Source organism: Pteropus alecto, unplaced genomic scaffold (assembly GCF_000325575.1).
Source record: "Pteropus alecto unplaced genomic scaffold, ASM32557v1 scaffold87, whole genome shotgun sequence".
Lineage (NCBI taxonomy): Eukaryota > Metazoa > Chordata > Mammalia > Chiroptera > Pteropodidae > Pteropus > Pteropus alecto.
Genome location: NW_006443225.1, coordinates 19,536,317 through 19,562,724, shown reverse-complemented (window position 1 = coordinate 19,562,724; position 26,408 = coordinate 19,536,317). Strand labels below are relative to the sequence as shown.

The 26,408-nt window shown below is 46.4% G+C and overlaps 1 protein-coding gene and 1 non-coding gene across 2 annotated transcripts; one reads left to right on the top strand and one right to left on the bottom strand.

Annotated features, from left to right (window-relative positions):
• Window positions 1-302: 302 nt before the first annotated feature.
• TRNAG-UCC lies at window positions 303-375 on the bottom strand. Its single transcript has one exon. It is a non-coding gene; the product is annotated as a tRNA-Gly (tRNA).
• A 5,330-nt stretch (window positions 376-5,705) lies between these two features.
• FABP12 (fatty acid binding protein 12) lies at window positions 5,706-15,406 on the top strand. Its single transcript, XM_006924099.2, has 6 exons — window positions 5,706-5,778; window positions 7,399-7,571; window positions 9,457-9,558; window positions 10,949-11,019; window positions 11,434-11,535; window positions 15,313-15,406. The coding sequence occupies exons 1-6, from the start codon at window positions 5,706-5,708 to the stop codon at window positions 15,404-15,406; spliced, it is 615 nt and encodes a 204-aa protein (XP_006924161.2).
• The last annotated feature ends 11,002 nt before the right edge of the window (window positions 15,407-26,408 follow it).

Below are 26,408 nucleotides of genomic sequence, written 5' to 3'. Positions count from 1 at the left end.
ACGGACCGTGGCTCCACTGGGGCGCGAACCCGGGACCTTCTGCGTGTGCATTTTCATTGTTGTGCATTTTCATTGTTGTGCATTTTCATTGTTGTGCATTTTCATTGTTGTGCATTTTCATTGTTGTGCCGCATATCTCCAGAACATTTTTATTCATTTATTTATTATTATTATTTACACCTACAGCACCTGGTCTTCCTGGGTGATCTCCCATCCAAGTACTCACCAGGCCTGACCCTGCTTAGCTTCTGAGACCAGACATGGGGCTCGTTCGGGGTGGCGTGGCCGTAGACCACGGACCGTGGCTCCACTGGGGCGCGAACCCGGGACCTTCTGCGTGGAAAGCAGACGTGCTGACCGCTCCACTATGGAACCGCGTCCTCCAGAACATTCTCGTCTTGCAACACCGGAGCTCCGAAGCTGCGGCCCTGTGCACACTGTCTTCCGCGTCCCGGCTCCGCAACCACCTTCCGCCTTCTGGTTCGAGGACATTTGGCTGCTTTAGAGACTTCATGTAAGTAGGAGCGCCTAGCGTTTGTCCTTTTGTGCTTTATTTTTAAAATGCAATTTAGGTTTCAAATTACGGAACACTTTTCAGACAAATTAAAATGATTGAAGAGTAGGAAGAAAGAAAAAATTAACTTGCCCGAAGTCTCACCATCTAGGACACTCACTGTTAATTTAGTGCGTTCAGTTCCTTGGTCTTATTATGCATTTTTTTTTCCATATTTTTGATCAGAGTATAAATAATTTTGTATACTCATAGATGAATGAATGAGCAAATCTTGTTGCTTTTCAAAACTGCCGGTGTTTTTAGACATCCATAGACAGAAGTCATTAACAGTTGCCAACAATCTCCTAAATTAATTTCAAAATTGCATTTGCGTGCCGTCAGCACTTTGTCCTGAACCGGAGCCCAGACACTAAACTGGTCTCCTCCGTGTGCACCTTCACCAGTAAAATAGCATGAGGTGACATGTCCCCATACCTCCTTTGGGCTACTCCACGGTGACCGAACCTGCTGAAGCTTTGCCATAGGCGTTTGTTCCTGGAATGCCATCACTCACTCTAGATTCTGGCTGATGCTACCGACAGAAGAATAAATTACTCACGCGCTGGATTCGTTATGTGCGCTTACGACCCCGCGGCCGACGTTGTGAATGCTCTGCCTGCTATGACAACCTTCTTTCCTAGTGGACATTTCATCGTGACTCTTAGACTCTGAAGTGTCAAAATTTTAAACGATTATCTTAACTGGAGATGACAGTAGCCTATCTGTCATCCATAAGCCTATCGACAGAACAGTGGACTTTCTTTCTACAGATGAATCGACAGCTCATTTTGGGGTGCAGTGCACCTTCTCCACCGCGGTGCGGGCTCAGTGCCCCCAGGTAGGCCTGCTTCCTTCCTCCCCAGGTGTGCAACTGCTTTAATTAGTCATGTCGTAGGAGGCATTAATCTCTTATCTATCCTGATCCAAATGTGGGACAATCTCTCTCCTTTTCATCAGCAAAAGGGTTTCTGATTCAGCAACTGGGCTGCGGCCCAAGCGCCCGCCTCTCTAAGTCCCCGGATGCTGCTGCTGCTGCTGTCCGCCCACGGACCCCACTTGGAGAAGCCCTGGTCTGGAGCGTTTGTCCTTCATCGCTGAGCCTCACGCGTAAAGACAATCTCCCTGGAGAAAATTCTAAAAATTCACCTTGCCAGGTCCGCTACTCGACAATGCCGACCGAGAGCCCAGGGCGGCACACAGGAGCTGTCATTTTTTCAAAGACAAGTCAAGCTTGGGAACCCCTGGGGTTAACGCTGCTTCTCAATAACCTGCTGAGAGTGTGACAGGCCTCAGCACAAAGGCCAGACGGCGGGTGGGGTTCAAACGGCTCAGATTGTGGGAAGAGGAAGACGGGGAGCCTGGGAACCCAGCAGGGTCTGAATCAAAGCCCCGGCTCTGGCTCATCCGTCTCTCTAGGAAGGCCCTCTATTAGTGGGATTGGTCTGAGTCACAGGATTGCTGGGGAACACTCAGCCTCCAGCCAGGAGCAGCCCCAAATCAGCAGTCGGCTCGAGCTCTGGATCACGCTGAAGCACAGTAGAGCGATTTCTCAGTAGCAAAGAACTTGTTTCATTGTCCAGATAGTACGTTGTCTAATATGCCCTGAAAAGAAGTCGTATGACTTTGGCAGGGGAGTGGGAGAGGAGAAAAAAACTAGAGAAATAAGCAAAGTGTTTCCATTATATAAACTTACAGAAAAAATTTTAATTTATACATTTTATTATATAATTATACTATTATTTACTATTATTATTCAGCCTTTATTCTATTATATTCGCTTACTATTATTATTGCCTATAAAAGTTACTTCTATCTTTGATAAACATAACTTTTAACTGACAAAAAACCCAGTGACGTAAACATAACTCCTAATAAGTTTAAACGTTATTTTACATAATGTAATAAACTTTTTATTTTCAATATAAAGCGACCTGAGATTTTTAAAAATTAGCATCTCCCTTTATCAGTTTCTCAGGGTGGCCGCAACAAATCGTCATCACTTGGTGGCTTAAGATGACGGGAATTTCTTCTCCCACCGTCTAGGAGGCCGGAAGTGTCAGGTCCAGGCGTTGGTGGCTGTCTGGAGGTTCTGCGGGAGTGTGCAGTGCCCGCCACGCCGCTGTCCTCACTTCCGGCGGCCGCAGGGGGGGTCCCCCTTCCCGAGCTCCATGGCCGCCCTGCCCAGCCCAGCCCACGGGACAGGAGAGCCAGGCAGCTCCGGCCCGCTGCTTCCCGCTGGCCACGACGCCGAGCGCTCTGCGGTGGCCTTTCTCAACTTTCGATACATTTTCTTTTCAAAAGTCACTCGAGATATTTTTCTTACAGCGTGGTTTTAATTTAAATTCGTTAGACCCTCATGGAAAACCTGAAGGCTTGACATCGCTAAGGCTACCGAAAGGAGACTCTGGCCCCTGAAGAAAGCTTTCGAGTCTAACAGGGCCATTAAGCAGGTGGGGTCTGTCCTAGGAGGAGGCGGACAGAGGCGGACAGAGGATGGTGTTTTTACCTGCTCTTCCCTAGTTAATTAGTTTTTCATTCTCGTGTCTTTCTGCCTTGCGGCACTTGAAGCGATTTTTAAAATATTTCATCTCTCTTTGACTAATAACCATCTCTCTTTCGTGTGACTTTTATAAAATGCCAGAGGTTGGTTCCTTGTATTACATTTTCTGTTGACCTTATCCATGATGTAATTATAAAAATGTCTTTTCTTGATGAAAAAACCACAGAAGCAAAAATGTTATCCGCCGCTCTCTTATCGTAGGAGAGAAGCTACGGACACAGCAGCGGCTGTGATCCCAAGTTTTGAATCATCGGACTTGAGGGTTGGCGAACATGGTGCCGTAAAGGGCCGGAAAGTAAGTATTTTAGACCCCTGAGGTTTGGGGCAAGGCCACGCCACCTTCGATAGGAACTTACATGCTTTTCGAAGAAGAGTTCTTGGTGTGTGACTGGCGCCTCGTGGACACAGAATTCTTGACTGTAGGGCACCAAGCGATGATGCGTCTGGAACCATCCATTGTGACTGGGTTCTGTCAGACCCACAGAGACATAAACTCAGACAGGTGGCCCAGCAGGGGTCCAGCGGAAGGAAGTCTGAAGCTGTGCATCTGAGATCGAGGCTAAGCAAGACTGGAACATACGAGGTGACCGCACGAGCAGGCAGCCCAGACCCCACGTCACCCAGCACGGTGTGCCAGCACCCCTCCCTCACCTCCTAGGACTCCATGGGGGTCCCATGTGGCCAGCCGAAGCATCGCGGACGCAAGCCGATGGGCAGCGGGTTAGTTGCAGTCAGGGCAGGACGGGGCTTGAAAAACAGTGATGAGGGAAAATCGTCCCAGTGGACACAGCTGAGAGTGGCCTGAGGTGAGAACAGAGTGGCCTCACAGGCCGGTCAGGAGTCTAGATGGCAAAGGACGGAGACGCTGGAGACGAGTTTGGCAGAGGTGTGTGGAGGCCCTGCAGGGAGTGGGCATAGTGCGTGAAGGCTTTTGACTCATGTTCGTGGCCATCAGATCAGAATGCGCCCATCACAGAAAGGCAGTGGGCAGTCGAGTAGACGCATGGCTAGGCCAGTTGATGTCAGCCAGTCTTCAAATCGACACGACACGATGGATTTCAAGAGAGACAATTATGAGTAGGTGCCAGAGGAATTTCCAGAATAAATTAATCTTGTAACCTCGATTTGAAGACTGGCTTAATTTTCATACCTTTTGTACCTTTAGTGGTAGGTCATTTTCTGGCTTCGGCCTTGTGCTTATTCAATCAAGCAGGCATAACTTTGTAAATTGTACACATTAAGATAAAAAAAAAAATCACTGTGTTAAACTAGCTAACACAGGAGAGAGAAACAAACAAAAGTAAACTATGATCTCTTTTCCAACCATAGCTGGGACGGGAAGTCGGTGGTGTGTGCAGAATTTCTTAGGCTTCATTAGGTGTGTGATACTAGTTGCTCCATAAATGTCAGTCCAATAATGATCTGTAAGACCATTGGCATGCGTAAGTGCCTTTACAGACATTACCGATGCTGGAAATTTACATTTTAATGGGAATTGTTATAAAATGCTCTATCTCCTTTTCTGTCTTAAAAGAATTTTATAATTTCAGTTGTTCTTAACAAGTCTGTGTCATTGTATGCATATCAAGCACTGCCTAGAATTAACTGTGATGTCCTCAGGGCTGATGGCCCGAGTAGGCTGTGTCCCTGTTTTAAATTCACCTTTTCGGTCTCCTCTTTTTGGTGAACGTGCTACTATAATTCTTGTCCTCTCTTCCAGTTTCTTAGAGATATCACCGGACATCAGAGTGTTGCATTCAAAGCTGAAAGGAACAGAAACTAGCCTCGGTTAAGGGGGATTTACAAGAAATATTTGGTATTCTCTTGGCCATGATGATTCTCTAAGCTTATGGAAGTTGAGATGCCATCTGAAAACCATCAGTAACAAGGCTTGTGTGTGTGTGTGTGTGTGTGTGTGTGTGTGTGTGTGAGAGAGAGAGAGAGAGAGAGAGAGAGAGAATTTCTTTCCTTTATTTTTTCTGTTTCATTTTCTTGCTCAATATGCACGTAATTTAAAATGATTGTTTTAGCCCCTTGGGCTAAATTTAACTTTAGTTCAAATGCCAAAATACCATCTATAAAGTTTCTCTGGTTCTTAGTTTAAATTACCAAGAATGAGAATATGATAAGATCTCCGAACAACCAATAAATGGACTTTTCCTACATCATCCTTGGTCAGAGAAAGGGAGAGAAAGCTCTGGAGTACAAGCGTCCTACGTCATAAATGTAGCTGCCAGGTCCATCCCGTATGCTTTGCTGTGTGTATATGTGTCAGTTCTTACAGAAGAAGCTAGAGAAATTCTGTAATACCTAGTTTGGATCCTAGACTGGAGAGAGAAAAATTATATCTAGTCCTGCTAAAAACTATACCATGCTTCCATTTTCATCCTGACCAACTTACACTTGAGAGAGCCTTTCTTCTGTCGATGGTATTAAGGGAAGATGGCAAGGATTACAGTTCCTTAATTCCCCCCCGACTTTTCTGCACTATCTATCAGAAGTGTATTAAAAACAGGTTCCAATATTATTTCAAGGAATAACAATGTACTCATCTATATGGTGTTATTTTTCCTTAAGATCGACTTAGACAGAATGGTTGATCAGTTCCAGGGAACGTGGAAATCTATTTCCTGTGAAAATTTTGAAGACTATATGAAAGAACTGGGTGAGTCACGTTTACTGACGCAGTGAAAATGGGAGCTCGGACAGCACAGAACTTGCCCTGCGTGACGTCAGGTGCATCTTGGACCCCTCCCTCCAGTATGTCACGAATACTGATTCAGCCCTCGTTAGAGTTCTGTGCAGAACTAGCTTAAGCTCGACACGGTTCCTGCTCTGGTGTCCTTCACCGTGACTGTACACAGACAAAACGTCCATGTGCTATATGCTAAACGGCAAATGGTTTTAATACATGATCCCAAGTAAGAATCTAGAGTTATTTTTTTAAATGACCATTCTGCAAGCGTTTGCTCTAAGTCTTTAGAGGATCTTCCGACTAGATCCGGTTTCCAGCTTCCGATGGCGGCCGACGTCCCTTGGTGTGTGGCCAGCCGCACAGGGCCAGCCTTTGCTCGTGGCAGCGCAGGGCCTTCTCCCCTCGGTATCTCTTTTCCTCTTCTTGTAAGAAACGTTTTTCTGTTTCGTTTTGTTTTTTGTTTTTTGTTTTTTTTTTTTTTAAATCAGGAAGTTTGTGATTACATTAAAGGTCCACCTGGACAATCCAGGATAGTCTCCCCATCTCAAGGTCCTTAAATGAACTGTATCTGCAAAGTTCCCTTTGGCATGTAAGATGACACTCACCAGTTTCAGGGTTTAGGGTATAAATATCGGCATGGGTCATTATTCAGTTGATCACATCTCGGTATCTCGTTTCACAGTGTGAATTCCACAAAACATATTATCATAAAGTGTTTCTCTAACTTTATCTTCTCTTAGATGTTTGACTTAGGTACTGCTGTGTATGGAATGCTGTTTTTATAGAAATACTGTTGCGTAAAGCTGTGTGTGCAGAGGTGCTCACTAATACGGGGGACAGATAAAATATATCTTGGCATATACATCCTACAGAATATTCTGAAGCTATGACAAAAGCGTGCACGAAAAATCTCCAAGGCATACAGATAAGGGGAATGAGCAAGTCGAATAATAATAGTTAGAATATAGCATTTATATATTTTAAAAGCCTACATATAAAGTGTGTGTGTGAGTATATATATACATATATATATATATATAGAGAGAGAGAGAGAGAGGTTGTGATTACATATAGTGGTGATGGTTGCACAATCACTGTGAATGTACTTAATAGTACTATACTTTAAAATAGTTAAAATAGTAAATTTTATGTTATATGTTTTTAAATACAATTTCAAAATACATGATAGAGAAAACAAACCTAGTATTTGTGTACATATAAGAATGTAAGTGAAGATTTAAAGCTCTGGAAGAATCCATGGCAGAGTATGTTGTTTGCAGTTAAACTGGTGTATTTTTTAAAAAGAGAGAGAGTCCATCACTTTAATCAAATTTTCAAAGGAGTCTACGAACCAACAGAATTAATAATTACTGGGCTAGAGAAACGTGACAATCACTACACAAAAACTAGAGACTGATTTTTTTTCCTACAAAACAATTATTTTCACATATGATGGTGGCACTACTAGCTTTAGATATTTGAAGTCATTCAGTACTAAGTCTGTTTAAGTCACGAGCCCCCTAGTTAGCAAGTAATTATCCAGCTAACGGAGGTCAGATCGAACCATCTTGTCCTTTCCCTGGTTTCCAGGAATTGGGAGAGCCAGCAGGAAACTCGGCTGTCTGGCAAAACCCACTGTGACCATCAAGACAGAGGGGGATGTGACCACTATAAAAACCAAAAGCATCTTTAAAAATAATGAGATCTCCTTTAAACTGGGAGAAGAGTTTGAGGAAACCACCCCAGGTGGCCATAAAACCAAGGTGAGGACTTCAACGCATGCATTCGTAAGAATGTTTATTCAAAACCACCCTAAGTAAGTTAGCAATTACAGCAAACATGTCTAAAATCTGTGTGAGATACACTGTGGGCTAAAACCTAGGTCTAAGGACCTCACATTTTAATATACATCCCCAGATGTATATTAACATCTGGGATGTGTTAACAACAATTCTGATGCAGGTGCTTAGCAGGCCACATTTTGAAAACTTTTATCCTAGATTATCTCTCAGAAACAAAAGTTCTGCCTTTCCATTTGGTAGCATTTTCTGCACACACACACACACACACACACACACACAAATTATAGTGAATAAAACCCATATTCTCTGGTATAGGTGAGATTATGCAACATAACAAATTAACCACAAGCTCTCAGTGGTTTAACACAACAAGGATTTATGTCTGACTGAGAGTAGTATTCAGTGCTTGGGTGGAGCCTGGGAAGTTAGGGGGAAGGGGCAGGAAGTGGGGGCATAGGGTGTCTACCACTCTTAATTTCTTGGGCACCCAGGCTGCAGACAAGTTTCAACTACCTTGTAGCTGAGCCTATCGGACTTGTGGTCTCTTTGCTCAACAAGTTGGGGCAAGAAACGCTGGGTGTGTATTGCCTTAGCCTAGAAGTGACACACACAGTTTTCTTTCATCTATGGGCTCCAGCTGGAAGACAAACTTGACTTTTATATTTTGTGTTTAGCGTACATTCCCCCTACACCAGAATGTAAATTCCTTAAGGAGAGGTTATCTTGTGCGTTTTGGTTCACAGAACCCAGTGCCTGTTATACAATAGTTGCTCAATAGGTATTTGTCATTCGAATGAGTAAACGCAATAGAAGATCGTTAATCTAACTGAAAGGTGACATCCCGTCAAAGGAGCTGTCATGTCGCAGTGACAGATACTTGCTCAGCAATGCCAGGCTTCAGATTCTTGTATAACATAAAATGAAAAAAGAATTTTGACCTGAAATGCTTAATGAAGATGTCTGCGCTAGATTTTAAAAATCTACTAGGGTAAGAATGAGGAAAATGCAGGGGAGTAGAAGGAAGATTGGGGGACCATCGTCGCCTCGGCCACAGGATAGAACAGTAAAGGATTTGGCAGGAGACCCAGTCAGTGGAAACGGAAGCTCTGAGGTACAGACCCCCCACTGTTTATATAGCATGGTACGGCGGTGGGGTTTGATCAGAGATATCTCTGAGCTGCGTGACGTCTAATATCTTGGAGGGAGACACAGACCCTGGCTCAGGACCTCCTGAGTGTGAGTCCCACGTTTGCTATCAGTCAGCCACGTGACTGTGGGCAAGTCACGGAGACTCTTCTGCTCAGTCTTTTCATTTGCAAAAGAAGACAAAAAATGGTACTTACCTCATGCGACTGTTGTGAGGGTTACCTGAATTATAGGTGAAAACCTCTCAGAGGGTTCTCGCACGATAGTGTCACACGCACGAGTCAGTGGCAGCTGCTGCTGTGATTATCATCATTTTTGTTGTTTTCGTGTTGTCGGCGTAAGAAAAGAAAATGGGACTTTGCTCCCTCAAGTAAGATCTTACAATGGGAATTCGAGTTGGCTTCCTATGTATTTTTAAAGTCGAAACCTTCCTGTGATTTTTTATGCAGAAATATAACACATCGCCTATGCAATAAGGTATTAAAAAGGAAGTTTTATTTACTCTTCAAGATATTATGTTTTTACTCTTATAAAACATTTTTCCCCAGAAGAGTCAGCTAACCAATTTACTGGTTGACAAAGTCTTAAAATAAATGGATTTGTAAACACCATTCAAAAACTGAGATATCACAACAGCTGAAAAAAATTTACAGTTCAAATCTGACAGTCTGAGCTGAGTTTGGTTTTGTCTGGTTCTCAGAGTGTGATAACCTTAGATAACGACTCCTTGATCCAGATTCAGGACTGGGATGGGAAGAAGATCTCCGTAAAGAGAACGGTGGCGGATGGGAAGATGGTGGTGGTGAGTGACCTGTCTCTCATCATTATTTTCACCCACTGTGACATCTGTATGTAAAACCACTCAAATAGCTTGTTCTAAGACGACAGAGGTGAATGGCATTTTTCTTCTCGTATCGCTTTATGAAAATAGGGGGAAGCATCAGCAGATAAATGTATGACCATAAACATGATCAAATGTGCATGAGCTGAGGAACTTAAAAAACTAAAGAGAATTAAAAAAATTGTCTTGCCTACTCCTTTGACTTATGCATAAGGCAAAACAAGCATGTATTTGTGCAGTACAGATCTTAACAGAGATTGAGCGTTGCTACCCTCGGCCCTGTACCAGAATTAACTTCTCACTGTCTGCCAGAGCAATGCCAAACAAAAACATGGGAAGGGAATTTCAACGGGGGATGTAGAGCGGGTGAAACGTGGCGGTGGAATTAACTCCAGGTTGGTTTAATTCCAAACTCTGCACTTTGACGAACCCACCCTGCTTCGTCCCGGGTCACCGTTCCCAGCCTTACAGAGCGGAGGGAAGCTGTCGGCCTCTTCTCCTCCCCAGCCCCACCTCCACCACAGTGAACAAAATGGTTATTTTGGACATAATATAAAATCATTCTAAGGGAATATGCAAGAATTATGTGGAGGTAAAAAAAAAAATCTACCCTCGTTTCTTAATGTGGGAATATTTTTTTTTCTTTCAACAATGAAGAGTACATGTCCTTATGGAAAAGAAGTGTAGGACTAAGAATAATTGATTTTATTCTGCTTATGACATTAACCGCTAAACAGATAGGTTTTACAGTTCATTGGGGGGAATGTTAGATTCAAGATCCAAAGGCGTGGATTGCCAGCTCTGCCACTCATTCTCTAGGTGGCTCTGGAAAAGTCTTTCATCCTCTCCAAGGTTTAGTTTCCTGTCCTTCAGAATGTAGAAAATGTTCGTGTGGTTTTTCTGAGAGAATTAAATACCATCCTGTATATAGCAGTGATCTGAAAACTATAAAATACTACATTGATGTTAGTTGTTATTATTCAAACAATGTAGAGTATGTAAAACAGCAAAAACGCTTCAGCGTAGGTATTTGAAATGTTTTAGTAGGGTTTAAATTCTTACAAATAGGCTTTAAATTCTTACAAATCTTTGTATATATACAAATACGTGCATACGCACATTCCACCTATATACTATATTTATACCATCTATCCCATATGTAATATATAATATACTCTATAATATATATGGAAAAATCAGCCAATAAATAGTTGCTATCTATAGTCGTCTCTATAGACCTCTTCTGGAGATTTTTAAGGGATGTATGTGTGGCTAGCACCTAGTTTACATTTTTCCGAATGCCACGTTAACCACCAAGGCCGAAACATCTCATTCTTCTCTCGTCTTCCAGGAAAGTGCCGTGAACAGTGTCATCTGCACGCGGACATATGAGAGAGTCGAAGCTAACTCAGCTTCCAACCCGTAAGCACCGCAAACTGCGACCCCGACTGCTGAGGCCGTTTAAATAAAACTCTCAGGTGAAGTATTCTGATTGCTCGTATGAGGGGCCCGGGCCCGCGTGACAGTGACCAGTCGTACTTGTCATCGACGGCTCTGAGGAAGCAGGATGACCTGTCTTACGCAACACAGGGCTGCCACACTGTGTTCAGACAGGTGTTTCGAGCTGGTTTTTTTTCTCATTAGGCATAGATGCGAATCCATTAAGTTCAACGTTGGCTGCACTACGTTGGGAAAATGGTACTGAATTTTTAATAAACCAGTGGGGGCGCAGTGCGCTTTAAGGTCACGCCCCGGCTGCGTGTGGAAGGATGACGAACGGGTTTGGAAGCGGAGCAAGAATGGACGGTCTGATACGACAGCGAACTGTCTGCGCAGAGAAGACATCGAGCAGTACCCCGCGGCGGCCGGCAAGGCGAATGTTCTGCGTTGTCAGCACCGAACCGCGAGCGGCTCGGGCAGCCGGGGTTTAGAAACCAGGTGGGCTGATCGCTTTATCTCGTAGGTGGGAAAGCAGCTCTGGATGGGCTCGGTGTCCACTCAGGATGAGCCCGATGGCCTCAGGAAGGCCTGGACCCAGAACCCAGGTGCGCGAGCAATGAACCCCGCAGCCATAACGCAGGGGACTGAGGTAGGGCAGGGACACTTGCCTCTCCAGAAATCAAGATAAAAATTGTTAGAGTTTCTCTGGAGTCTTTCTATGTAATCATAAGCAGGATAAGTAAGTGTGTGGTTCAGACCAGTAACCCAAACCCGTAAAGCCTGAGGAACCTGCCCTACCGAGACTCAGGCCCGACACCGATGAGAGGGATTGCTCCGGGGGCCGGAGGGACGGGAGGCAGAAGCAGCCGGGTCGTACTAACCCATCGCCTGCAGAGAGGTGAGAGGTGAGAGGTTCGTCAGGCGCTTCTCGCTCAAGGCACTAAGCCAAAGAAATCGATAAAACCTGAGACCAGAGTGGAAGGACGAGGGACATACAAGGTCTGGTCAGTTTTAGCTTCGCGTGTAGAGATGAGAATCGTGCTTAGGGATCGGCTGCGAATACTATTTTATGCTGTAAATTCGGGATATTGTTATGATGACAGTGTAGGGATGTCACAGAAATGTGCCAAAAGTGTGAGGCTGGGGATCGGGCTCTGGGAATTGCAAAATAGCCTTTCTCGTTTAAGAGACTAGAGGACCTTGAAGAGCAAGGTGACAAGGTCTGGCTGTGGTCGCCCCAGTTCTGACTGGCCACCGGTGTGCTGTGTGGGCTACATGGAATCCTGTAAACAAAACCAAAGGAGAAGGCAGATCACTGTTCTAGACCTCCTTGGACTGAAGTGTCGATGAGCTATGACATCGAATTAAACACGTATCCTGAATCTCAGCCCAGCGCCACATGCAAATGCGACTCTCGCTGGCAGAGACTCATTTAAGTCTTTAGGCAAAGAATTGTACCTTGCTTGTTTCGGAAGATGAGCACTTCTTCGCCTATCCTGCAAACCGTATGGACTTCATTTTGGTTACCAACGGTTTTCTGACATTTTGGTTTTTGAACTTTTTTTTTTCCCCCCAAACATTTTTGTGTGGAAAGTCCCAAGCCCCCACGTGTGATGTCATCTGCCTTTCCCACGTTCAGGGAAGGCCCGAGAGGATATCTTTCATTCGTTTCCTGACGGCTGTTGGCCACCTCTGTCGGAGACTCCGTGGGGGTGGGACCCAGGCTCGGGGAAGGAGGCTGCTGGTGCCTCTGATGTGGGGACATGAGTCTGGACCTCAGAGGGACAGAAAGCCGTGAACTGAAATCAACCACGGCTCCTGGAAACCACTGCTGCCAGCAGTCTGAAGAAACCTTTGCAGTCATGTTACCGAAAATATGACATCTGAGCGAGGGACCCAGCCAGGCGTCAAGTGGGCCAGTAGGGAAACTGTCATGATCTCCCGGGCCTGTGATGATGGCGACTTGCAGTGGGGATGGCAACGAGCAGCAGGCTTGGAGATATATTTCTGTTAGAGTTAACGGAATCTACTGACGGGTCGAATTTGAAAAAAGGGAGAGGTAAGGGTGATTTCAGACATTTAAGTCTTAGACGTGAGGAAGATGCATGTCATTAGATGACATCACATCTACGCCATGCCAAAACGATCGTCCAGATTTTATAAAGTCACTGAAAAACTAAACAAAGCAATAACAGAACCAACTAAACTGATTCCCCAAAGTGGCTCATTTATTTATATAGGAAACATTCGAGACTTCCTCTTCTGGCCAAGATTTGCCCCCCTTACCTGAAACAACCGGAAAACAGACAGATTATGTGAAACGATGATTTTCAAGACACAAGACTTCGCAGAAATAGAACAGGGACCCCCTGGGAGAAGGGGACAGATGAGGCAAGCTCACTCATTGCCCAGTTCCTCCGTACACCCTGCGGGCACCCACACCAGCTCGGCATGGTGCCCTCTCTTTTCTCTGGAGCGGGAGACTTCTCTCCCAGCTTTTAAATTCTAAAACCTCATCTCTTTCCTTTGCTTCTGCAGCCACAGGGGGAGTAGCGGGCTCCTGCTGTTCCTACCCCTGAGTTACCTCTGCATAACTTTTTAAGTTCTCTAATCCCAGCTTCGGCAATGCCTCATGTTAAAATCTCTCTTCTACTTGTTCCGACTGGTAGCGAACGCCTACTCTGTGTCAGTGGACTAGGTCATTTATACTTGAACCTTAGAAAAGTTAAGTAATTTCTCCCAGGGTTACGACATTTTCAAGACTTAGCCCTCCATACCAAGTAACAGGGTAGGTGGATAAAGGGCTTTGAGAGAAGAGTCAGGCTGTCAGCATTACTCCTGGGATTATGGCTAAACCCAGAATTATTTCTAATTACGGGCTATATTTTACTGTAAAAGATATTGCAAGTTACAGAAGGCTGAATGGGTAGGAGAACAATTTGATCTCAAGAATTCTATAAATATTCTTTCAATGTCTGTAATGAAGAATTGGCACTTTCTGTGTGCAGTAGGAAGGGTCACTTAAACAGTGCCATTTCTTTCTATCGAAATCTGATCAATTTTCTTTATCATGTATCTCTGTTTTAATCTTTCCATCCTTCTGCCCACTCGATCTTTTAGATTTATGTTCTTTACTTACAGAGGCTTACGAGATCATCCAGGGTGTTGACTTTCTCGCCTTTTCTTCCTACTACTTATCTCTACTTAAGTGTATGAGCAAACCTTCTCCTGACCCCTTCTCGAAAGACATTGCATCACCGCTTCATTTCTACCATGTCTACCATTTATTTACAGAAGGGTTTATCTGAAAGACTCTGATACGTTTAGTGCTAAATTTTGCATTTCTCTGTCTCGTTTTGTTTTTGTTTTTGTTTTTCCTAGATGTTTATTGTCTGGGATTTTTCAAATTTTATTCCGAGTTCAAATCTGTTAGAGACTGAGCTTGAAGTCTGTGCTTGGCAGACTTCTCAGAGAATCTGTTTCGCCACGATTGCACCTGCATATTAAGGTAATTGATTCTAAGATTGTTTTGAACTGGTAGTTTACGTAGTGTGGGTCGGCATCATTGTCACCGACAAGGACAGGTGGAAGTCACGATGCAGACCTAACAAAGGTGGTCGCCACAAAGCCACGGCTTCTACTCAGGCCAAATCGGCGCCAGAACTCCAAAGGCTTTGGGAGTTCAGGGCAAACAGGAGAGTGAGCTCAGGTGGGAGCGGCTGGGAACCACTTCACAGTGGGACGGGTTGTTAAGTGAGATGAGGGCCCGGAGAAGGGAATTTGGGGGAAGCAGGAATTAATCATGAGTAATGATCAAAGAGGAAAATAAATACCAGAACGGCAAGTTTTCTAACCGTGAGGCAGGAAGAGATTATCTAACCCAGCCTCCTGGCTCCAAGCTCCTATTCATTTTGCAGATGACACGATTGTATTTGGAGAATTTAAATGGAGTGACCGACTCCTTAGTCCAATGATTGTTTTCAAACTTTCAGAAGAGATTTTTTAGACATGTAGGTTTCTGGGCTTAAATCCTCGGGATTCTGACTCAGCAGCGAAGGTGGGGTCTGGGCGCTCCGTTTTTCTGCAAGGCACTCTGATGCTCCCCAAATTCGTGAATCTCATTCGGGAGATGGTGTTCTGATATAACAAGGGATCGGGTAACATCCTGTACCGCGTTCTTATCTTAAGACTAATCCTGATGTTTTTCTCAGCTCTGGGTAGATGGACGAATATTTGGCGTATCCCATCACTAATAATCCTTACCCATTCTCCCAGTTTTCGAAAATTCCTTCACAAGCGGAAAGAGGCCTGCCACCCCTGTCCAGGATCCACACATATCCGGGCCCCGGCTCTTCAGTACGACTCTTAGAATGATGCCCCACGGGAAGGTCGGAGAGAGCAGGGTACTGGTCCAAAGCCCGGGGTCTGAGCCTTGGCTTGGCACCGACGGTCTTCGGGTGCTAGGAACCAAGTATTGTAACCCACATTCCAAAGGATCATAATGGGGCCGTTAAGACTTCTGATTATTTACGAGATTATGGAAAGGACAGACGAGACAGTGTGGAAATTCTCTAAAACGATGAAGACCAACACAAAATTTTAAAAAGTAATTAGAATGAGGATTCAATTCATCTTATCGTAGTTAGTAGCAAAGACGACACAGCACGATACGTAAACCACGGCAGCGCTCACAGGAAAGTAGGGTCCCCAGTCCTGCTCCCAAGAAGGCAGAAGGCCCACAGGTGAGCGACCAGTCACCTCCTCATTCCCAGCGTTGACCAGAGAGAGGGGCCACCAAAAACAGTGCCCTGAGGGTCCCCTCCTTTAAGGCCGAACCATGGAATCACTAATGGGGGGCTCGAAAGGAATTATGACTGTCTTATCCCTTTCACCCCCTCTTTTTTCTCCTCCCCCGTAAGCGGACCAGCCTTGGAGACTGTGTGTCTTCTTCCTGGGGGTCCCACACTTTGGGGAAGCTCTTAAAGGCCACGGTGGGGGCCTGGGGCGGGAAACGTGGGTCGCCGGTGTGCCCCGTTCGGGCTCCGGCTCTTTTGGAAAGGGAAAGGGTCTTCTGGAAGTTTCTGCATGTCGCCACTCATCTCATCAGGACCAAAGCCCCGGTGAGGACGGAAGCTTGGCCGTACTCGATGCAGGTGGAGTGACAGGCCGCTATGTTGAAAGCTGGATGCCACGTGGGGAAGGAGTCCTAGCTCAGACAAGTTTACAAACGACGCAGGTCGGGATGTGATTAGCGTAGTGGTGTTTCCGAGAAGGAGGTCTGCCGCCGGCCATGCAGGAGCAGCAGATAAAAGGTCACGTATGTTTGAAAGAAGCAAATGGCAGCAAAGAGACTGGCTCAGGAAGAACCCCAGGAGCACGGGTCGGGAAACCCTCTCCGTGTGACCCTCGTCAAATGGCTTGAACGTCTGTTGCCCCCTGGATCCCCAGGTGAAGCTACTCGGTCTCCGTTTTTCTTTAATTAGCGTTGATCGTAGCCGCCTTCTAGCTGATTGCCTAGTCCCGACTGCCAGCCACTCCCTAACGAAGCCGCACGGCAGCTGGAGTTACCTCCTTGAAACTCGAATCTGATTTTGCAACTCACTCCCCTGCTGGAAAGGCCTGATGACTTTCCTGTTGCTGGCAATAGCCTTCGTGTGACCGACAGCGTGAGATCCACCCTCTTCATGGCCCGTCCCCACACCCAGACACCTTATGCACTTGCCTCCACCCTCCCACACACTTTTGGCACCAAAACGTGATTTTTTTAAATCGTCGCACGTATATGCCTGATCATGCTCCCTGGAACACCTGTTCCCTCCTCCTGCTGTGTGACAAACTTATATTATCCTGCAAAACTCAGCTCGAGGGATGCCTGAGCAGATCTCTCCTGACTCTGAGGACGGACTGGTCCTTCCCTAATCATTATGGACCAAATACTTCTAGATTATGGCGGGATTGCTCTCTTGAAGACTTTTTTGGAATTTCCAGGCAGAATGGGTGGGCGGCCCCGTTGCTGGCAAATCTGTGCTTCAAGACGAAGTCTCCACTTGGTCCCCCATCTGTGGAAAGGATAATCCACTATCGTCTCTACGTGTATGTTCAAACAATAGGAATCAGGAGGAGCCTCACACTTGACCCGAAGCAAAATCTTACACTCGTTTCCACTTGCCAGTTCTTAATGCCCTCCTGCTGGAAGCCTGCCAGCTTGTGCCCCCACGGTAAAGGAGGTGAAAACTCTGAGTCACAGAAACTCTCTCTGCCGCAGAGCCAGGAATCCATTCTTTCATCTTTTGAACACGTGTGATTATTCATTATTATTTCATCACCCGAAGTTCTTACCGCATCTCAATGCTCCCCCCATCCCAAGCAAGGCCATTATTGGATTAGATCCTGCTCAGGCCCGAACTACCCCACACAGCCTGGGGACGAGCAGGTGGGGCCATGATGATCCCGGCTTTGTGGACTGGAAGCACGGGCACTGAGTGGTTGAAAGGGGTCCCCCCAAGTCTCAGGCAAATGAGAGAGGAGCTGGTCAAGGATTAGAGCGAAGGTAGTTCTTTGTCCCCCTGGCGGGGGAGCGGGGGGTGGTTCTGGCACATGCGCACCTTGTAATTGTAAGGAAGGCGGGCTGCGGCCTGTAGCTGGTCCTTCTCATCTCTATTAACGGTGAATTGGGAGAGAGACCTCCCCCTTCCCCCCCTCTTTCCTCTTAGCCTCTCGCTTCCCAAACTCTTTCTATGGCAGTTCAAGTCAATCCAATGGCAACTCACCCCCCGCCCCCCGTGCATTACACCAGGACGAGTTTGTGACGGTTTGATCCATTCCAGAAGCAGAAGGGGAATTTACCAGGAGGGTGATGTAGACAGTGGTCCCACATCCGCTTAGCGCCCCACTTGGGGATGGCCCTCGCTGTGTCCAGACTGCTCTTCAGACCTCTGGAGGGGTGGGGCCTCCAAGGCTATTTTTAAGATGTTTCTCAAGCCAGTTAGATGATGAGCTGAATTAAAGAGCCACTCGTCTAGTGATCTCCTCAGGGGTTCTCAAAGCCAATGGTCCCTCCCACCCTCACCCCCAGGGAGGGTGTAAAAAGTGCAGATTTGATGTGCACCTCCGGGGCGGGCGATTGCTGGGTGGGGTCTGCAAGCTGGCGTTTTTAATCAGCCTGCAAGATGCTTCCGAAACATGGTCAGTGTAGCTCGCTTTAAGAAACTCTGCTCCAGTCGGGGCTGAGCAAAACGCGAGTGGAAGGGACAGAGAAGGCGACCCATGTTAGAGGTTGAGCAGTGGCTTGTCCGGGGACAGTTACGAAGGTCTTCCAAATGCCACGTTACCCTGTGGCTAGACAGCGCCAGCGCCAGTGCCAGTGTGTGTGTGTGTGTGTGTGTGAGAGAGAGAGAGAGAGAGAGAGAGAGATACAGGCCTGGGTGTCTCGCCCAAGGCGAAGCACGAACCCCAGTCAGAAAGCACAGAGCCAGGCAGACGCCCAGCCCGCCCTCCCGATCTAGCCCGACGGCCCCTCCCCAGCCTTCCTGCCCGCGGGGTCTCCCTGGCTTGCTGGTCGGCCTTTTCCCGATGTATTCCAGCTCCAACTTCTACCGTTCTGCCGGGGTCATTTTTATAAAAGGTGGGTTGTGTTTCTCTGTGGCTTAACGATCTTCCAGTCTCCACGGCTTAAAAGTCCCCTCAGTAACGTGCCCCACCCCCAGCCTCCGCGGAGGGGCCGGTGCTGCGGGCCAGGCCGCCCTTGGTGCATCTCCAGCTTCGCCCCCGGCCTGACGCGCCTGGCATGAAGACGCGCCTCTGCCTGCGCCATCCTCTGCGTGGCCGCTTGCCAGGCTCCTCGGCTTTTGACCTCGAGCTAAAAGCTGCTCATCCTGTCGAGGCTCCTGTGACCTCTCCAAGCAGAATCACTGAGCCCTCTGACTCCTGGATGTACCTTTCCCGTAACACCTACGACTCCATGTTACATTTATTTGTTTTAAAGTCTAGTCTTCCCCAGAGACTGTAGCCAGATTTTAATGCTTTTTATCTTTAATATTAAGAAATGTAAACGTTACAGTAGTAGCTATTATAAATTAGCAAATTACTATTGCAAGGTTCTGTGCTTTATGCTTTACATGAATTAGCTCAATCCTTTTAACATCTCAAGAAATAGGTACTTTCTGTAAAAAGGGCGAGCTGGGGTACAACACAGCCTGTCTAATTTGACAGTGGGCACTTTGCATTCAGTAGGCAGTAAATATGTATTGAACGAATAAATCATAGATGTGTTGATATAAATGAATATATGTGCCAACTTCTCAGAAAGGTCGCTAATTCCTCAGTCACGGCCGTTGCCAGTGGTCTGCAAAGCGTTTTCTGGGCAGCGTTTCTATGTATAAAGAGAGAGGAAAAAAAGTGCTAGAGGCGGTTTTTATCCTCTAAAAATTGCTTCTTTAACAGTGAGCCCCAAAAGCAAAGCTAGAAGATAGACATAAAAATTAAACACATATGCGAAGAAATTCACAGACAAAATGAACTTAAAAGCCCAGCTGCGGAGAGGGGACCGGGCCTGGTCACTACACCCTGTTGAGGTCCCGGTGGCTCATTACACTCCTCCTGGTGGCTGAGGCCACTTTGTCCTTTGTGGAGTCTCAGCTTTGCTGTCCCCAAGGAGCACAAGCCCCGTCTGGGTTCTCCCTTGGGGACGGCGCCCGCACCCCCCAGTCTCACATCAGCACTGCTCCTGTTCTGGTAACGGGGTTCGCTCCTTGTCTGGGCCCCAGTGCCTGCTTTGTGGGCTCGTCCCAGTGCGGGAACCGTGGCTCGAACCCCAGTGGCTCGGCCTTGTCGTCGTCAATCAAGCATCCTCTCATTGGAACCTGGCAGGGCCCGCCCGCCCGTTTGTATCTCCGAATGTGCTTGTCTGCTGCAATGAGAACCCCATGGATCAGCTTTGTTTAGAGATGTCACCTGCTGAGTTGATGACAGGCCAGCCCCGGGGGCCAGGACCTAGCTAGTTTTCCAGGGCTAGGCAGGGAAGTGGAATAGGGACCGGGTGGGGACCCTAGTCCCCGCCTTCTTCAGGTCTTCGATGGTGACACCCGTGTCTACAGTCATTCTAGAGCTGTAATGTCATTCATCATTTACTGTCTCGGCTGCTGTGGAGGCTGGGGCAGAGGGGACAGCTGAGAACCCCAGGGAACTCACCCACCAGGAGCTCTACGGAGGTGCTCGAGTGCCCAGCACCGGTGGCGACCAGCATGACCACTAACTCGGGGTGTGTTGGACCACACCTCAGGGAAAATGGCAAACCGCCGAGGAAATGAAATCTCGGCGTGGAAGAGACACGCACATAAACGGAGTCGACCTTGTTTTGCTGCTCGTTGAGTTTTTATCTGTGCGAGTTTGGATCAGCCGTATAACATATTAAGGACCTATCTCCTCATCCATAAAATAAACACAATTCATTAGGCGTCGGTGACAGCCACATGATTCTACGATTTTTCTAATTTTCTTAGCGTTATAATAAAATCTTGGTGATTGAAGGAACCAGGATGGCGATTCAATGTATCTTCTATTCCACGGAGGATAAACAAATATTTTTGATAGAATTAACTTCAAAGCATGAAAAAGTAGAGCTTCTATACTACATGTAAAGTTGTCATATGCCTTCATCTATACGCTTATATATATTTTTTCATTTTCATTCCCAAATCATGTTGTCAGGCAAATTTTCAACAGTTAACGGGGACAATATAGTTTTGCGAAGACGTGTTCACTAAAGTTTTATGTTCCAGATATTTCTGCAGCCGTGAGACAGTTGGGCTCCCCTCTGAACCACTATTCTGTGATTTTTGAGTAGAGTGTTATTTTTTGAGTAAAGACAATGCATGTATCAGAAAAAAAACCACATGGAAGTAGGAAGTAAGACTGTTCGCTGACTTGGTTTAAAATAGTTGATCTTCTCTGGTCCCGAGGTATTCAGCAGTGTGTCAAAGGACGGGAGGGCAAAAGCCACCTAGAAAGGAATGAGGACAATGGCTCGGGGTGAGATTTGGGAATAAGCAAATTCGACATTTGCTAGGGGAAAGGGCAAGAGCTGGAGCAGCTGCTTCCAAGTTTTAGGGCGATCGCAAATCGGAACCGCAGAAAAACTATGGTAAAGGCTTGCTTGGGCGTAGTCCTGCTGGCTACTGTTGTTAAGGATGCTGACTCCTTCCTTCGGCTAACCCCAGAAAGAGAAAAAAAAAATTTTTATATAAAACCCAGACATGTTATGGCAAAGCTAAAGGAAAAAAAAAAAAAAGTATTTCACATTAGATGTTTTCCCTAAGCCAGAAACTCTTTTCTTGGAATGTTTGCGAAATAACTAGAAAAATTCTAGAGAACGTAAGTATATTCCAGGGAATAACTTACAGCAGCGACACATATGTTAAAACTATTAACTTCAGTGACTGTTTGAAAAAACACAGGCTTTAAAGCATAAGTGAATTTAAAACCTTCACAGAGTTTTTTTTAACCAAAACAGTCAATGATTTCTCCCGGTGGGGTCGGGGGGGATGGGGAAAATAAAGGAAATCCTTGGGAAAAAAGTCAAAAAGTCAACTCATGGCAAAGTAATTTATGATTCTTCACACACACATCCTGGTTAATCTGCTCAGAAACCATCAAGGGGTTGACTTGATTTGTAGTGGATGAAACTTGCTACCTGGAGTGTTTTATTTACCAGTATCTGGTTCTAGAGTGATTTTTCATGGAGGAGCTCGGAGGCGTGCCTGGCATTAGTATTTGCGGATGTGCCTCTGACGAGTGAGTGGTGTCTGTGCAGGCCACCAGTCATCGGTGTAGACCCCTTGCTAGGTACAATAGCCATGAGGAGGTGGCTTCGCACAGCCGTGGGGAGTCGTGAAAAGGGCAAATGGTGCCCCCCGAGGCGTGGAAGTCACCCAGTTTCCTTCCTCTGACATGACTCTTCGTGTGAGATTTTCCTCTAGGTCTCTCTCCCCATCAAAGAAACCCCTATGCTATTTAAATGCACCTTTATTTATGATCACAAACTTATTGCAGATGTGCACTTAATTCGATTATTCTACCTAGCTCTCTGACTGATAAACCCATTTATGCGACACAGTGGAAGGCATGCTTTAATAGTCATACACTAAAGAGAATGGCAATTTCTATGGTCTCAAGATTCTAATTCTAGGAGAATTTCTATGGTCTCAAGATTCTAATTCTAGGAGAATTAGAATATTCTAATTCTAGGAGAATTAGAATCACGATATGTCTTTTTATCTCAGAAAATTACAATATTTCAAACCTGAGTCCTATACTTACAAATAAAGAACATCATCTCCACAGAGAACTCGATAAGTGCAAATTCTCAACTTTCTCCTACCCAGAAGGCTCAGATGGAAAACCAGACTTTGTAAGGTTTTGACTGGTCTTGAGAGAGAAGTTATGACTAAATTATAGTCACTGTAATTTTCCTGCCTCATTATTAGGAAAGCAGGTGAAAATATGCAATTTAAGGATGTGAATTCCTCCTCTCTCTGACTAGAATTTGAAAAAGCCCAATCATCTCCCCCAAGCTTTCTCAAGAGAAGTTGCTTCAAACACTGCTTTTTGTTTTTTGGTTTTTTTTTTTTCAGCAGCAGATCATGACACTCATGTCTGTACATTATGTTACCTGTTTCTCCATTCGAGTCACTTGTCCTTCCTAAGCTGGGCCTTCGATGACCTTGATTACAGGGCCAGATGCTCAGTCCACCACCAAACATCTGTGGAGTGACTATCAACCACTACGAATCCATCGACATAAAAAAATGACCATAGCACATTGCTAAGTAGGGAGGAAAGGTATGGAAGAGCACGCAGGTGCAAAGTCTTGACATATTACCTAATGTCTTTTATAAAAATGTACATTCATCTTCCATGCGTTCGTGTAGTCATAGGTAAAAGGCTAAAACACTGCGAGGGTGTTCACTGAATCATTACAAGTAGTGATCTGGAAAATGGACAATTACTTTGTCTTCTGTGTCTATATGATTTGAATTTCTGCAGCAAGCATCTGTTAATTTTTTTAAAAACATTGTAAAAATATTCTCATTCGGGGAGGAAAATTTCCCACAGTGAGAGGAGAAAAGATTAACATGGTATTGTCTCTTTAGAAAAAAAAAAAGGTCTTGCTCTGAATCGAGCATATCAAGAAAACTCATTTTGAATTTCGTGAATTTCTATGGTCTCAAGATGAAACTTTCACTTCAGACTCATTGCTGGAGAAAGTTCAACCTTCCGAGAGTTCAATACCAAAGATGACTGAAAGCAAGACTATTCTACGTTAGAGACAATGTTCGAACTCTCCCCAGCCCGAGACTCACATCCCCAAGCATGTGGCTTATCTTCTATTACAGCTGCTATTGCTACTATTACTGCTACTATTATTATTATTACTACTATTACTATTACTACTACTATTACCAGCTGCCACATGTTGGGTTTGGTATGAGCTAAGTGACATGCAAAATACTCAACATTCAAGGGTGCTGATGTGAAAGCTGAGTGTCATAGACATTAATTAGCTTGCGAAAGGTCACAAGCTAACCTTCGCTCCAGGGCTCACAGAGGTTTCCACTATTCGCGCCGTTTATAAGACCACCACGAAACTGTCACGAGTCTGCTGGTGTGTGCTGAGTCAAAATTTAAAAATAATAAAACAGTAAGGCATTATAGTACCTTTCTAACATACAATCATCGTCGAGAGTCTTGTAGCAGGGCTAGTAAGGCCTAGATCCGGAGAATTTGGCAAGCCACTCAGTGCAGGAATGTACGTTTCACCCAGTGAGAGAGGATTTTCGTCAAGAGGGAAGTTGACACCCAGATGGCAAATAGAGTTCACAGATGTCTGACATTTGTGCTTTTTACTGGATCAGGGTTCACTGGGGTGAAGTCCCACGGCCCAAGCGGCTTCTGGGGGACATGCTCACCATTCCCTTGAAGTCAGAGTGGCTCCCGGACGCACCGCCCTCATGCTGCCTCACGGGCTGGGCCGCAGTCGGCGCCCTCTGTGGCATCTGCTCCCACCTGGGTGTTCACGCCAGCACGTGGCTGTTCTGTCTGCAACCTCAGGGCCCACACGCCCACCCTGAGCGGCCGACCGTCTCGCTGCTCCCTCCCTCCCTCCCTCCCTCCCTCCCTCAATTTTCGTTTTCTATTCCTCCTTCTCTCTTCCTCTCTCTCTTCAACCTCGTGTCCTAAGTGCCCCCTGCCTGTTCTTGTCTCTCTGCCAGAGCAGCCTGGAGCCTACTTGACATTTGTGACCACATGGCCGAATAGCTCCTTTGCAACTAGCTCTATTTTTGTAGTTCAAATCACACGGCGTGTGCGATCCTAACAAGCAAATGAGATCTAAGCGGGCTGAGATCGGTAAAGGCGAGGTGATGAACAGAAGCGTGGACGGGGCAGGCGAGCTCGCTCCTTGTGGAGAGTTCGCGCAGCCCCGGCAGCAGCTTACGAAGCACCAGAGCTCCTGGGGCCCGGCGGGGTACCCGTCCCAGGGCGCACCCCACACCCAAGGGCTTTCCCTCGACCCCGTCACAAGCAACTCTGGGAATCAGGATCTTTTCACAAAATGCAAATGCTTCCAGTAAAATTATGACGTTATCCGTCCCTCATACCTCGGTCCCAATCAGTCGGGTTGACTTCTCCCTACTTCAGCTACGAACCCCACAGAGCGAGCGTGTGGCACAGAAGGCTTCGTGTGGGCTACGTGGGCAGGAGTGACACACACTGCCACCAGAGACCTCAGAGCCAGGTGTGAGGGGGGGATGGCTTCACACACAAGGAGAACAAACTTGACCTGCGTGTGCGCGTGCGTGTGCATGTGCGTGCGTGCGTGTGTGTTTCTCTCTGTCTCCCTGGACATTCTCTGGCTGATGCCTTCTGCTGTCACGCTGGTTCATCTGTCCATTCCTTTCCGTTTCTTTTTTTTTCTAGTTTATTCTTTTTACTTTTGCTGCAGTCGGTTCTTCATGACGACGCTTCTTTTATTGTCTAATGGCAAAGGACAGCACGCGCTCCATCCAGAAAGTACTTTGCCAGCTCCTCGGTGGGTCCCCACGTGCTCACCCTCCGCCGTGAGCGAAGCATCCTCCTCCGGGTAAGAGGGCAAGTGAAGAAGTTACACAACACGCTGAAAACCACAACACAAGTCTGTAATTAGCCACTGCCTTTTGAACGGATGTGGTGCCTACTGGCTTACTCACGCTTTCCAAAACCTCACCGTTTTGAGGTCAGACTCGATGATCAGTCACCACGAGCGCGTGTTTAATGAATGGGACACAGACGAACACAAGCGTTCCCTGCCTTCGCTTCTGAAAACTGGGATAAGGGATGGAAAATGATTCTCAGATTCGACGTTCCCAGTAGTCTATGGGGGGAAGAACACATAAAATGTGCCTCAACTCCCCGCCAGCATTTCAGCTGAAAACTCCAACAAACCCCGAAACGTTGGAGACACATCTAATGCATTGACATCGGGACTTTGCTTCGATGAGAGGACAGCCTGGGCCAAAACCTCAACTTAACCCACGACACACAAGCTGAGAAAACACTGCCTCGCGTCACGGCTTTGTCCTCGTTATCCAGAGATTGAGTCTGTTTTCCCTTCAACTTAAAAATCGTTAGAAAAACACTCCCATTTCCTCCAAGAAAAATAAGCACAGGCAAAGGGCAGGAGCCGCATTCCACAGGCTCCGTCCCCAGTAGGGCGAAGTGCAATGTGCCTCTCCCCTGTCAGCACTGAGGGTTTGGGGCTCTGGCCCCCACTCTCCACACTGCCAAAGCTAAGTGAGACGCTGGCCACCGAAGACCCCCGTCCCCACGGCTCTGGGGGAAGAGGCCGGCCCGCGTGTGCATTTTAATGCTGGGTTTGAATATTGGTGAACAACAGCGTGGTCACCCTGTGAGGATCCTTTTCTTGATCAAATGCACCCTGTTTGTGGGACCAGCTTCCTCCCCACAGAGACGTTTTCTCTACCCTTCCCAGGTCCTTGCTTAGCTTCTTCCCCAGCTTTACCGTCTCTCGTTGCTCAGCCCCTGGCCATCTCTTGGCGCTGGCCTTGTCAGAGAATTTGCATCTGCTTAACTCTCCGCTTTATAATCCGCCCTTCCTCGCACCCCTCTGCCACTCAAAGAAGGATTTACGCTCAGGCTATCGGTTGAAAACTCATGCACAAGCATCAAACATGCTTATGTACCTCAAACCCATACTTCATCCCCTCTGTTAATTAATGCAATAATCCAGCAACTATTTGGGGGGTGAGTAAGGTGCTGGGCACTTTAAGTCATGCGTGAGATGAAGTTCAGAGCGGAGAAAGGAGGTCAGGAAGGAG